This window comes from Coregonus clupeaformis, chromosome 20 (genome assembly GCF_020615455.1).
Source record: "Coregonus clupeaformis isolate EN_2021a chromosome 20, ASM2061545v1, whole genome shotgun sequence".
NCBI lineage: Eukaryota > Metazoa > Chordata > Actinopteri > Salmoniformes > Salmonidae > Coregonus > Coregonus clupeaformis.
In genome coordinates, this window is record NC_059211.1 from 50,691,681 (window position 1) to 50,705,969 (window position 14,289).

Here is a 14,289-nt window from a genome sequence, read left to right on the forward strand (position 1 = left end):
CCGATTCTGGATATCCTGGTCGATGTTGCAGTCTTCCGAGAGGATGCTTCCAGGATATTTAGAGTGTGGTACAATGGCCAGGGAGGAGTCTGAGATGGAGAATGTGTTTCAGGTAGAGGATCAGATGATCACTGACATAGGACCTCTGTTTGGGATGTAAACAGACAGCTCCATTCTGCTGTATGCTCTCACAGCTGCTGTGAGGGTGGCTTGTAGAGCTTCTGGGGTATGTGCCACAAGAGTGCAATCATCCGCCTACTGGAGCTCAAGTACGCATTCAGATTTGAGCTTTGTGTCAGCTTGGAGCCTCCTAATGTTGAAGAGGTTCCCGTCCAATCTGAAGTCCAGGGTCACCCCACTCTCTGTTTCAATGTCCTTGTGCAGGAGTGTTGTGACACACCCTTGACTCACACCAGTGCCAACTTCAAAGGGTTCAGACTGCTGACTGCCAACTGTTACTCTGGCCACCATCCCCTCATGGAACTGTCCACCATCCCCTCATGGAACTCTCCACCATCCCTTCATGGAACTGTCCACCATCCCCTCATGGAACTGTCCACCATCCCTTCATGGAACTGTCCACCATCCCTTCATGGAACTGTCCACCATCCCTTCATGGAACTGTCCACCATCCCTTCATGGAACTGTCCACCATCCCCTCATGGAACTGTCCACCATCCCTTCATGGAACTGTCCACCATCCCCTCATGGAACTGTCCACCATCCCCTCATGGAACTGTCCACCATCCCTTCATGGAACTGTCCACCATCCCTTCATGGAACTGTCCACCATCCCCTCATGGAACTGTCCACCATCCCCTCATGGAACTGTCCACCATCCCTTCATGGAACTGTCTACCATCCCTTCATGGAACTGTCCACCATCCCTTCATGGAACTGTCCACCATCCCCTCATGGAACTGTCCACCATCCCTTCATGGAACTGTCCACCATCCCTTCATGGAACTGTCCACCATCCCCTCATGGAACTGTCCACCTTCCCTTCATGGAACTGTCCACCATCCCTTCATGGAACTGTCCACCATACCCTCATGGAACTGTCCACCATCCCTTCATGGAACTGTCCACCATCCCCTCATGGAACTGTCCACCATCCCCTCATGGAACTGTCCACCATCCCGTGTTCACAAATTTCCCAGGGCAGCCATGCTGCAGGAGGACCTTCCAAAGGAGATAACGGTGTACTGTGTTGAAGGCTTTGGAGAGGTCCACAAAGGCCATGAACAGGTCTTGTTTCTGTTCACTGCACTTTTCCTGCAGTTGGTGTGGACTGAAGATCATGTCCACCGTGCTTCTGTTCTTTCTGAAGCCACACTGGGACTCCGGTAGCAGGTCAGTGATGATGTTGATGAGTCTGCGGAGCATAATCTTCGCCAGGACTTTGCCAGCAACTGCATGGAGGGATATGCCCCTGCTGTTGCAGCAGATGGGATTTGTTCCCCTTGTTTTTGTATATGGAGACAATGTTTGTATCCCTCCATTGATGGGGGCTGCTCTCTTGTCTCCATATCTCAGAGATGAACAGGCGAACTGCTCTGGTACAGAGATAGCCTCCCTGTTTTAGGATCTCAGCAGGGATGGAGTCAGGTCCAGGAGTTTTGTTGTTCTTCAGTGGCCTGAGGGAGGCGCAGACCTCAGAAAAGGTGGGTGGGAGATTAAGGCTCTGGATGGTGGGCAGGGTTTAAGGGCTCCTCCAGACTGAGTAGTCAACTGGGTACAGCTGGTTTAAGAAGGCTTCAAAGTGTTCACTCCACCTCTGGACTATCTTAGTTTGGTCCTTTATGAGCGTGGACCCATCTGCACTTCTGAGGGGACAGAGAGAGCAACTTCATGGGCCGTGGGTGGTCTTCAGGGCATCATAAATGTTGTACATGTCATATCTGCCCGCACAAGATTGGATTTCTTGTGCTTTGGAGATCCACCACTCATTTTGTAGATGTCGTAGAGCAATCTGTGCCCCCCTCTGCTGCTCTTGCCATTGCTTTTTGAGGGCCTCAGACGTTGTTGAGTGTGGCTTTATGTACCTTGTGCATGCTGACAGTAGGGTGGAGGTGTACGTGGACTTTTCATTGAACCAGTCATGATGTTTCTTGCTGCTGTAGCCGACGGAGTGGGCCGCTGACTCGTAGAGTGATGTCCTCAGGGGGGACCATTTGTCGTCAATTGGACCCCTCTGCATTCAGGAGAGTCTCAATGTTTTCTAGTTTTTCCTGCTAGAGAGCGACATAGGTTGTTACATGCCTCTGTTACCTGAAGTCGAGCACGATGCAGACTTTTCTGGTGGACTTATTGAGGCGGATGGCTGGGCAAACCTTCATTCTGAGCTTGGTTAAGATCATCCGATGATCTGTCCAGCACTCCGCTCTTCCCATGGCTCACGTAATGAGGACATCCTTGATATCAGAGCGCCTGACAATCACATAGTCTATGAGGTGCCCGTGCTTTGATCAAGTAGTCTATGAGGTGCCAGTCTCTCCCCACTCTTGCGTTGAAGTCACCCAATAACAAGATTTTGTCATTTGTGGGTACTCTGTGGAGGGCCTTGTCCAGCGTCTTGGAAAAGCGGTCTTGGAAATACACTTGGAAAGTATTTCAAAATACTAAAATACACTGACTCAAATACATCCCCATGCATTTACCCCATGTATTTTTAAATAGTATTTGAAAATACTTTCAAATACAATTTGGTCGACTATTTGGTTTTTACAAATAACCATTCAAATACTCAAATAAAACTACTTGTTTAGGGTTGTGTATTTGAAAATACTAAAATACACAGAAAAAATAGTATTTAAATAAGAAATACTCAAATACACATGCATTTGAACCCAGGTCTGCCACACACACACTTACCAGGGCAGTTGGCTGTGCTACACCTCTGGATCTGTGAGTCTGCCCCGGCACATGCTCTGCCCCCATTGGCTGGTCTGGGGTTGTCACATGTTCTGTAGCGCTTCATCTGTCCTCCATTACACGTCCTGCTGCAGCTGCCCCAACTACTCCACAGACCCCAGTTACCATGAACTAATAGGGTGAGGTAGAGGGGAGAGAGAGAGAGAGAGAAAGAGAGAGAGAGAGAGAGAGAGAGAGAGAGAGAGAGAGAGAGAGAGAGAGAGAGAGAGAGAGAGAGAGAGAGAGAGATGCATCTCAGTCAGTACACACAAAATGTCTGCAACACTTGATCAATGCAACTCACTGTAGATGAGACAGATGAACCAGGTGAGATAAGAGTTACTGTAAGAGGAGTAAGGATGTCACGACTCACCAGGGCACGGATCACTGTTGCAGAAGTCGATGTGCACGTCGTTACCCTCACACTGCCTGCCCCTGTGCTGGGGGGCGGGGCTGGCACAGAGGCGTGTCCGTTGTCTGGTTCCTCCCCCACAGGAGACACTGCAGGCCCCCCAGCTCACCCACGAAGACCACTTCCCATCCACTAGAGGGCAAGAGTCAGAATCAGGCCCAATCCCAAATCAACCCCTCGCCCCTACACTCTAAACACTAGCCCTTACACCCCTAAACACTAGCCCCTACACTCTAAACACTAGCCCTTACACCCCTAAACACTAGCCCCTACACTCTAAACACTAGCCCCTACACTCTAAACACTAGCCCCTACACTCTAAACACTAGCCCCTACACTCTAAACACTAGCCCCTACACTCTAAACAATAGCCCCTACACCCCTAAACACTAGCCCCTACACTCTAAACACTAGCCCTTACACCCCTAAACACTTGAGTTCTGAAAATATTTGATAGGTATAAGCAATCTGGTAGTAGTCCCACCACCTTTCACTCTTATCGGCCAGGTGAAAAAGAGTACAGCTCATCTTAAACTACAGCAGCACTGTCCCTGTCCACCTTTAATTCCCACACCATTTACCAGGACAGTGTCTTAGTTCCCACACCCCTTACCAGGACAGTGTCTTAGTTCCCACACCCCTTACCAGGACAGTGTCTTAGTTCCCACACCCCTTACCAGGACAGTGTCTTAGTTCCCACACCATTTACCAGGACAGTGTCTTAGTTCCCACACCATTTACCAGGACAGTGTCTTAGTTCCCACACCCCTTACCAGGACAGTGTCTTAGTTCCCACACCCTTTACCAGGACAGTGTCTTAGTTCCCACACCCCTTACCAGGACAGTGTCTTAGTTCCCACACCATTTACCAGGACAGTGTCTTAGTTCCCACACCATTTACCAGGACAGTGTCTTAGTTCCCACACCCCTTACCAGGACAGTGTCTTAGTTCCCACACCCTTTACCAGGACAGTGTCTTAGTTCCCACACCCCTTACCAGGACAGTGTCTTAGTTCCCACACCATTTACCAGGACAGTGTCTTAGTTCCCACACCCCTTACCAGGACAGTGTCTTAGTTCCCACACCCCTTACCAAGACAGTGTCTTAGTTCCCACACCCCTTACCAGGACAGTGTCTTAGTTCCCACACCCCTTACCAGGACAGTGTCTTAGTTCCCACACCCCTTACCAGGACAGTGTCTTAGTTCCCACACCCCTTACCAGGACAGTGTCTTAGTTCCCACACCCCTTACCAGGACAGTGTCTTAGTTCCCACACCCCTTACCAGGACAGTGTCTTAGTTCCCACACCATTTACCAGGACAGTGTCTTAGTTCCCACACCCCTTACCAGGACAGTGTCTTAGTTCCCACACCCCTTACCAGGACAGTGTCTTAGTTCCCACACCCCTTACCAGGACAGTGTCTTAGTTCCCACACCCCTTACCAGGACAGTGTCTTAGTTCCCACACCATTTACCAGGACAGTGTCTTAGTTCCCACACCATTTACCAGGACAGTGTCTTAGTTCCCACACCCCTTACCAGGACAGTGTCTTAGTTCCCACACCCCTTACCAGGACAGTGTCTCTCCTTGCAGAGTTGTGTCTGTGTGTCGGGGCCCTCACACGGTGGCCCGTGGAATGAGGAAGGAGGGTTGTTACACAGACGCACTCTGGTCTGCATCCCGTTACCACACGTCTCACTGCACGAGCTCCATGGCAACCACGCCCCCCAGTTACCCGCCACTGGGAGAAGATAGTCAATCAATATGATCAGTGCTTGACCAATCATAATCTTTAATCATGTCTGATTCTATTGATTCCAATTCTATTGATTCTATCATTCTATGGTTGTTTGTCCAATGAGTGGAATGTACAGGAGTAGAGCGTTTGCCATGACCAGTACTCACCAGGGCAGGGCCTGACGCTACACATGATGGCCTCCACTGCCTTGCCTTCACAGGGTCTGCCCCCGTGCTGCACGGGGGGGTTGGTGCAGGTACGCACCCTGGTCCTGTTGCCCTGGCCACAGGTACGAGAACACTCTTCCCACGACGACCACTCTGACCATTTACCATCCACTGCAGGGACAGACACACAGGATACAGATTATGGCATGGGTACAGAGAGGGACACACACACACACACACACACTCACACACACACACACACCCACTCACACACACACACACACACTCACCCACTCACACACACACACACCCACTCACACACACACACACACCCACTCACACACACACACACCCACTCACACACACACACACACCCACTCACACACACACACACACACACACCGTGACTGGACTGACCTGGGCAGGGCTTGCCGTGGCAGCTGCGTGTCTCTGTCTCTGAGTCGGTACAGTGGCGACCCCCGTTGGCAGGCAGGGGGTTGTTACACTGCCTCAGCCTCCGCTGGGCCCCGACACCACAGGACGCACTGCAGGGGCCCCACTCTATCCACTCTGAGAACCCTCCGTGTACTGGGACAGGGCCACAGGGACAGGGTTAGTCATAGTCTCCACACTCAATCATACTGTGTGCGTCCCATATAGCACCCTATTCACTAGTTAACACACTACTTTTTACCAGAGCCCTGTGCAGCCACTGTATCAATATACACTACCGTTCAAAAGTTTGGGGTCACTTAGAAATGTCCTTGTTTTCCATGAAAACATACATGAAATTAGTTTGAATAGGAAATATAACAAAATGCATAGGAAATGTAGTCATTGACAAGGTTAGAAATAATTATTTTTAATAGAAATAATAATTGTGTCCTTCAAACTTTGCTTTCGTCAAAGAATCCTCCATTTGCAGCAATTACAGCCTTGCAGACCTTTGGCATTCTAGTTGTCAATTTGTTGAGGTAATCTGAAGAGATTGCACCCCATGCTTCCTGAAGCACCTCCCACAAGTTAGATTGGTTTGATGGGCACTTCTTACGTACCATACGGTCAAGCTGCTCCCAAAACAGTGCAATAGGGTTGAGATCTGGTGACTGTGCTGGCCACTCCATTATAGACAGAATACCAGCTGACTGCTTCTTCCCTAAATAGTTATTGCATAGTTTGGAGCTGTGCTTTGGGTCATTGTCCTGTTGTAGGAGGAAATTGGCTCCAATCAAGCGCCGTCCACAGGGTATACATGGAGTTGCAAAATGGAGTGATAGCCTTCCTTCTTCAAGATCCCTTTTACCCTGTACAAATCTACCACTTTACCACCACCAAAGCACCCCCAGACCATCACATTGCCTCCACCATGCTTGACAGATGGCATCAAGCACTCCTCCAGTATATTTTCATTTGGTCTGCGTCTCAAATGTTCTTTGTGATCCGTATTCCTCAAACTTCGATTCGTCTGTCCAATCTTCCTCTGTCCAGTGTCTGTGTTCTTTTGCCCATCTTAATCTTTTATTTTTATTGGCCAGTCTGAGATATGGCTTTTTCTTTGCAACTCTGCCTAGAAGGTCAGCATCCCGGAGTCGCCTCTTCACTGTTGACGTTGAGACTGGTGTTTTGCGGGTACTATTTAATGAAGCTGCCAGTTGAGGACCTGTGAGGCGTCTGTTTCTCAAACTAGACACTCTAATGGATTTGTCCTGTTGCTCAGTTGTGCACCAGGGCCCCCCACTCCTCTTTCTATTCTGGTTAGAGCCAGTTTGCGCTGTTCTGTGAAGGGAGTAGTACACAGCGTTGTACGAGATCTTCAGTTTCTTGGCAATTTCTCGCCTTCATTTCTCAGAACAAGAATAGACTGAGGAGTTTCAGAAGAAAGTTATTTGTTTCTGGCCATTTTGAGCCTGTAATCGAATCCACAATTGCTGATGCTCCAGATACTCAACTAGTCTCAAGAAGGCCACTTTTAGTGCTTCTTTAATCAGCACAACAGTTTTCAGCTGTGCTAAAATAATTGCAAAATGGTTTTCTAATGATCAATTAGCCTTTTAAAATGATAAACTTGGATTAGCAAACACTGCAATTGGAACACAGGACTGATGGTTGCTGTGTTCCATTTCTCAGAACAAGAATAGACTGAGGAGTTTCAGAAGAAAGTTATTTGTTTCTGGCCATTTTGAGCCTGTAATCGAATCCACAATTGCTGATGCTCCAGATACTCAACTAGTCTCAAGAAGGCCACTTTTAGTGCTTCTTTAATCAGCACAACAGTTTTCAGCTGTGCTAAAATAATTGCAAAATGGTTTTCTAATGATCAATTAGCCTTTTAAAATGCTAAACTTGGATTAGCAAACACTGCAATTGGAACACAGGACTGATGGTTGCTGATAATGTAGATATTCCATTACAAATCAGCCGTTTCCAGCTACAATAGCCATTTACAGCATTAACAATGTCTACACTGTATTTCTGATCAATTTGATGTTATTTTAATGGACCAAAAAATTGCTTTTCTTTCGAAAAAAATGACATTTCTAAGTGACCCCAAACTTTTGAACGGTAGTGTATATGCATGAGATCTGACTTCAGTATTCATGTGGACTGGAGTACAGATATCGAAGCTATTTTGCTGTGCATTCTGGTATTTTAGCATAACCAGAGAGATAGACCGAAAACCTTTTTCTAATCCAGGTTTCTTAATCTATGGGTGGGGACACAAAGTGGGCCCTGGGCATGTGAGAGGTGGATCGCGAGTTATGAAAATACACAATCTTTAATCACACACTATACAGTGAGGGAAAAAAGTATTTGATCCCCTGCTGATTTTGTACGTTTGCCCACTGAAAAAGAAATGATCAGTCTGTAATTTTAATGGTAGGTTTATTTGAACAGTGAGAGACAGAATAACAACAACAAAATCCAGAAAAACGCATGTCAAAAATGTTATACATTGATTTGCATTTTAATGAGGGAAATAAGTATTTGACCCCCTCTCAATCAGAAAGATTTCTGGCTCCCAGGTGTCTTTTATACAGGTAACGAGCTGAGATTAGGAGCACACTCTTAAAGGGAGTGCTCCTAATCTCAGCTTGTTACCTGTATAAAAGACACCTGTCCACAGAAGCAATCAATCAATCAGATTCCAAACTCTCCACCATGGCCAAGACCAAAGAGCTCTCCAAGGATGTCAGGGACAAGATTGTAGACCTACACAAGGCTGGAATGGGCTACAAGACCATCGCCAAGCAGCTTGGTGAGAAGGTGACAACAGTTGGTGCGATTATTCGCAAATGGAAGAAACACAAAAGAACTGTCAATCTCCCTCGGCCTGGGGCTCCATGCAAGATCTCACCTCGTGGAGTTGCAATGATCATGAGAACGGTGAGGAATCAGCGCAGAACTACACGGGAGGATCTTGTCAATGATCTCAAGGCAGCTGTGACCATAGTCACCAAGAAAACAATTGGTAACACACTACGCAGTGAAGGACTGAAATCCTGCAGCGCCCGCAAGGTCCCCCTGCTCAAGAAAGCACATATACAGGGCCGTCTGAAGTTTGTCAATGAACATCTGAATGATTCAGAGGAGAACTGGGTGAAAGTGTTGTGGTCAGATGAGACCAAAATCGAGCTCTTTGGCATCAACTCAACTTGCCGTGTTTGGAGGAGGAGGAATGCTGCCTATGACCCCAAGATTACCATCCCCACCGTCAAACATGGAGGTGGAAACATTATGCTTTGGGGGTGTTTTTCTGCTAAGGGGACAGGACAACTTCACCGCATCAAAGGGACGATGGACGGGGCCATGTACTGTCAAATCTTGGGTGAGAACCTCCTTCCCTCAGCCAGGGCATTGAAAATGGGTCGTGGATGGGTATTCCATCATGACAATGACCCAAAACACACGGCCAAGGCAACAAAGGAGTGGCTCAAGAAGAAGCACATTAAGGTCCTGGAGTTGCCTAGCCAGTCTCCAGACCTTAATCCCATAGAAAATCTGTGGCGGGAGCTGAAGGTTCGAGTTGCCAAACGTCAGCCTCAAAACCTTAATGACTTGGAGAAGATCTGCAAAGAGGAGTGGAAGAGAATCCCTCCTGAGATGTGTGCAAACCTGGTGGCCAACTACAAGAAACGTCTGACCTCCGTGATTGCCAACAAGGGTTTTGCCACCAAGTACTAAGTCATGTTTTGCAGAGGGGTCAAATATTTATTTCCCTTATTAAAATGCAAATCAATTTATAACATTTTTGACATGCGTTTTTCTGGATTTATTCGTTGCTATTCTGTCTCTCACTGTTCAAATAAACCTACCATTAAAATTATAGACTGATCATGTCTTTGTCAGTGGGCAAACGTACAAAATCAGCAGGGGATCAAATACTTTTTTCCCTCACTGTAACTATAAGTTTAAGAATCCCTCGAAATCAACTCCTCACAAAAGGTTGGGTTGACATACAGTAGATAGCTTACTCACCTCTGACAGTGAGAGTGACTCTGACCAGCACAGAGCCCAAGAGGTTCCTGGCCACACACTCGTACTCGGCCGTGTCCTCCTTCTGGGCGCTGGTCAGCCTCAGAGAGCCGTTGGACAGGGTGGTGAAGCGCTCGTTGCCAAGGAGAGGACTCCCCTTGCGGGACCACTCGATGACAGGCATGGGCTCCCCCTCCGCCCGGCAGTTCAGTAGTACCGTGGTGCCAGCGTCTACCACCGTCTCTACCGGCTCTACTGTGACGGAGGGAGAGCCTGGTGGAGGAGAGCATTAGACCTTAATAGGATGATCATAGAGGATGCAGTGCCTTGCAAAAATATTCATCCCCCTTGGCATTTTTTCCTATTTTGTTGCATTACAACCTGTAATTTAAATTGATTTTTATTTGGATTTCATGTAATGGACATACACAAAATAGTCCAAATTGGTGAAGTGAAATGAAAAAAATAACTTGTTTCAAAAAATTATAAAAAATAAATAACGGAAAAGTGGTGCGTGCATATGTATTCAACCCCTTTGCTATGAAGCCCCTAAATAAGATCTGGTGCAACCAATTACCTTTAGAAGTCACATAATTAGTTAAATAAAGTCCACCTGTGCGCAATCTAAGTGTCACATGATCTGTCACATTATCTCTGTTCTGAAAGGCCCCAGAGTCTGCAACACCACTAAGCAAGGGGCACCACCAAGCAAGCGGCACCATGAAGACCAGGGAGCTCTCCAAACAGGTCAGGGACAAAGTTGTGGAGAAGTACAGATCAGGGTTGGGTTATAAAAAAATATCAGAAACTTTGAAAATCCCATGGAGCACCATTTAAAACCATTATTAAAAAATTTAAAGAATATGGCACCACAACAAACCTGCCAAGAGAGGGCCGCCCACCAAAACTCACGGACCAGGCAAGGAGGACATTAATCAGAGAGGCAACAAAGAGACCAAAGATAACCCTGAAGGAGCTTCAAAGCTCCACAGCGGAGATTGGAGTATCTGTCCATAGGACCACTTTAAGCCATACACTCCACAGAGCTGGGCTTTACGGAAGAGTGGCGAGGAAAAAGGCATTGCTTAAAGAACAAAATAAGCAAACACGTTTGGTGTTCGCCAAAAGGCATGTGGGAGACTCCCCAAACATATGGAAGAAGGTACTCTGGTCAGATGAGACAAAAATTTAGCTTTTTGGCCATCAAGGAAAATGCTATGTCTGGCACAAACCCAACACCTCTCATCACCCCGAGAACACCATCCCCACAGTGAAGCATGGTGGTGGCAGCATTTACATTTGACATTTTAGTCATTTAGCGGACGCTCTTATCCAGAGCGACTTACAGTTAGTGAGTGCATATTTTTTCCAATTGAGAATCTGTGGTATGACTTAAAGATTGCTGTACACCAGCGGAACCCATCCAACTTGAAGGAGCTGGAGCAGTTTTGCCTGGAAGAATGGGCAAAAATCCCAGTGGCTAGATGTGCCAAGCTTATAGAGACATACCCCAAGAGACTTGCAGCTGTAATTGCTGCAAAATGTGGCTCTATAAAGTATTGACTTTGCTAAAGTTTTCTGTTGTTTTGTCTTATTTCTTGTTTGTTTCACAATAAAAAATATTTTGCATCTTCAAAGTGGTAGGCATGTTGTGTAAATCAAATTATACAAACTCCCAAAAAAATCAATTTTAATCCCAGGTTGTAAGGCAACAAAATAGAAAAAATGCCAAGGGGGGGTGAATACTTTCGCAAGCCACTGTAACTATTTAGTTGAGTTAATCTACTGTATACTCACTCTGCAGGGTGAGAGTAACACTCCTCTCCACCACCCCAGCATCGTTGGTGGCCACACACATGTAATTCCCTGCATCTTCATTCTGAGGAGACACAACAACAGTTAGCACTATCAACAAGACAAATCTAGACAAGAACAGACTACAATAAATGTTCTGGGGAGAAGTTCACCTCACAACCATCAACTAACACACAGCCAACGTGGACATAGACATATGATATACTAGATATGTGAACTCCGTAATAGTGCTGTACCGCAGTGTTATAGATATAGTAGACATGTAAACGCTTTAATAATAGTGTCGTACCACGGTGCCGTAGATGGCCAGAGAGCCGTTGTCCAGCTGGCGGATGCGGTTGCTGATCTGGATGTTGACTCCCTTCTTACTCCACTGGATGGTGGGCAGGGGGTCTCCTCGTACCTCACAGCGCAGGATGGCGTTACCCCCCAGGGGCTCGATGCGGTTGGAGTGGAAGTCCCCGTTGATGATGGGGGGCTCTGGACACAATAACAGGACAGGGTTTTATTCAACCACATCCAGCTGTTGCACAGGAGCTGGACAAAAAAGAAGAGCCACTAAGAAGAGAAAATAAGTGCTAGGTCACTGTTTTCTGCTCACAAACAGTGGTCTTTTAATAAAGCTCTTGATACGATTACAACATTTTGACCGACATGGTAAACCGTGGGCTAATCAGGGCCAGTACTGACACAGAAGGGCCATATTTGGACACAGGAAGTGATGTCACACCTTTGACGTAGACAGAGCCCAGGGACTTGATGGTTCCCACATTGTTCTCAGCCACACAGGAGTAGGTTCCTGAGTTGACTTTGGTGACCCGCTCGATGACCAGCTCACTGTGTCCATTCACATGGTCGTAGTGAGCTACAGGGACAGAGGAGAGAGATACCACCCTTAAATATTATCAACAGATCCAGTAGGAAATATTGGTGCATAGACAAAACTACAAGAATAGCGGACTGGATGTCCAAAATATATATGGCAAACGTTTAATGTACAGAAAGAGTTGGCGGTTTCTCTTCTTTCTAAACAGAGTGGGGGACGGTGAAGGGGGCGAGGCATACCTGGGATGATGATGTTGTTGAAGGCCCAGGTGATTTTAGGAGGGGGGATGCCGGTGACCCCACAGGCCAGTAGGAGGCGCTCTCCCTTGTTGAGGGCCACGTCTGCCAGCATCTCAGTGAAGGCAGGGTGGGTGTGGACGGACAGACTGACCGTCCGACTGTCCTGACCTACCGTGTTAGTGGCCACGCAGGTGTAGCTGCCCGCATCATCCGGCTGGGGAGGGGGAGAGGAAGGAAGGGGGAGAGGGAGAGGGAGAGAGAGACTGAATTTGTTCAGAAGATAGCTGACAATTCTGATCTTTACACTCTTCCATCCATTATGTGACTCCTAAGCCCTGGTCATCTACTATGAGCCCTTACCTGAGCGATGTCGATGACCAGCTCCCCAGAAGGCAGGATGGTGTACTCTCCAGAAGTGTCGCTCAGCGGGGTCCCCTCCTTCTCCCAGGACAGGGTGGGCTGGGGGACCCCCTCTGCCACGCACGCCATCTGGGCCTGGCTGTTCTCCACCACAGACACCTCCAACTCCCCTCCACGGATAGAGGGAGGGACTGGACGGAGGGAGGGGAGAATTTACCATATTACATTTTGCACAGGAGCTGGACAAAAATAGGAGAGCCACTAAATATTATTTTTTTTACTGCGTTAGCCCGCTGAGCTAAAGCTAAGGCATTAGCTCGGGAATCTAATGAAAGTCATTCACTACATATATCACTAGTGAATGGCCAGTCCCCATCATTCCTAGCATGATGACTCACTCTGTACAGTTAGGCTCATCTCCAGACTGCTGGTGCCAGCTGCGTTAGCTGCGGTGCAGGTGTATCGGCCCGTGTCCCCGGGCTGGCCGAATGCTATCTGCAGGGATCCTGAGCTCAGGACCCGCTGGCGCACAGACTCGCTGAGAGGCTGCCCATCTTTATGCCAGGCCACGGAGGGTGAGGGGGAGCCTTCAGCCTGGCACAGCAGGGTGATAGAGGAGTCCAGGGGCACCAGGTAACTCTGGGTCTGGGAGCTGATCACTGGAGGGACTAGAGGATGGAGGCATGGAGGTTAATGGTAGGAGAAGATATTGCTGCCTTGGGAGATACGTATACTGTGGAATGCAGTGTTTGGGTCCCATGTCATCCAAAAAGTTGACTCATGTTTTCCAAAAAGCACCTGGATGCACCTAGATGATCATCAAGACTCTTAGTAGAATGTTCTAGGGCCAGATGAGTCAAAAGTAGAACTTTTTGCACGAAATGGGTCCCATTATGCCTGGCGAAAACCAAACACTGCATTCAACAGTAAGAACCTTATACCAACGGTCAAGCATGGTGGTGGTAGTGTGATGGTTTGGGGATGCTTTGCTGCTTCAGGACCTGGACGACTTGCCCTAATAGAAGGAACCATGAATTCTGCTCTGTATCAAATAATTCTACAGGAGAATGTCAGACCATCCATCTGTGAGATGAAGCTGAAGCGCAGCTGGGTCATGCAGCAAGACAATGATCATACTACACTGGCTCTGACGCTCGTCGGATGTGGCAGGGCTTGAAAACTATTACAGACTACAAAGGGAAGCACAGCCGCGAGCTGCCCAGTGACACAAGCCTACCAGACGAAGCTAAACCACTTCTATGCTCGTTCGAGGCAAGCAACACTGAAGCATGCATGAGAGCACCAGCTGTTCCGGACGACTATGTGATCACGCTCTCCGTAGC

The 14,289-nt window shown here is 47.7% G+C and overlaps 1 protein-coding gene across 1 annotated transcript in view; it reads right to left on the bottom strand.

Annotated features, from left to right (window-relative positions):
• Window positions 1–14,289, bottom strand: part of hmcn1 (hemicentin 1) — a 213,524-nt gene that overhangs the window by 21,411 nt on the left and 177,824 nt on the right. The window contains exons 80-91 of the mRNA XM_041838786.2: window positions 13,345–13,614; window positions 12,947–13,137; window positions 12,587–12,800; window positions 12,252–12,386; window positions 11,811–12,001; window positions 11,504–11,585; window positions 9,710–9,979; window positions 5,651–5,821; window positions 5,234–5,404; window positions 4,899–5,069; window positions 3,287–3,457; window positions 2,875–3,045 (exon numbers count right to left, since the gene is read on the bottom strand). Coding sequence (XP_041694720.2) covers window positions 2,875–3,045; window positions 3,287–3,457; window positions 4,899–5,069; window positions 5,234–5,404; window positions 5,651–5,821; window positions 9,710–9,979; window positions 11,504–11,585; window positions 11,811–12,001; window positions 12,252–12,386; window positions 12,587–12,800; window positions 12,947–13,137; window positions 13,345–13,614 — 2,208 coding nt within the window. The remainder of the gene's footprint in view (window positions 1–2,874; window positions 3,046–3,286; window positions 3,458–4,898; window positions 5,070–5,233; window positions 5,405–5,650; window positions 5,822–9,709; window positions 9,980–11,503; window positions 11,586–11,810; window positions 12,002–12,251; window positions 12,387–12,586; window positions 12,801–12,946; window positions 13,138–13,344; window positions 13,615–14,289) is intronic.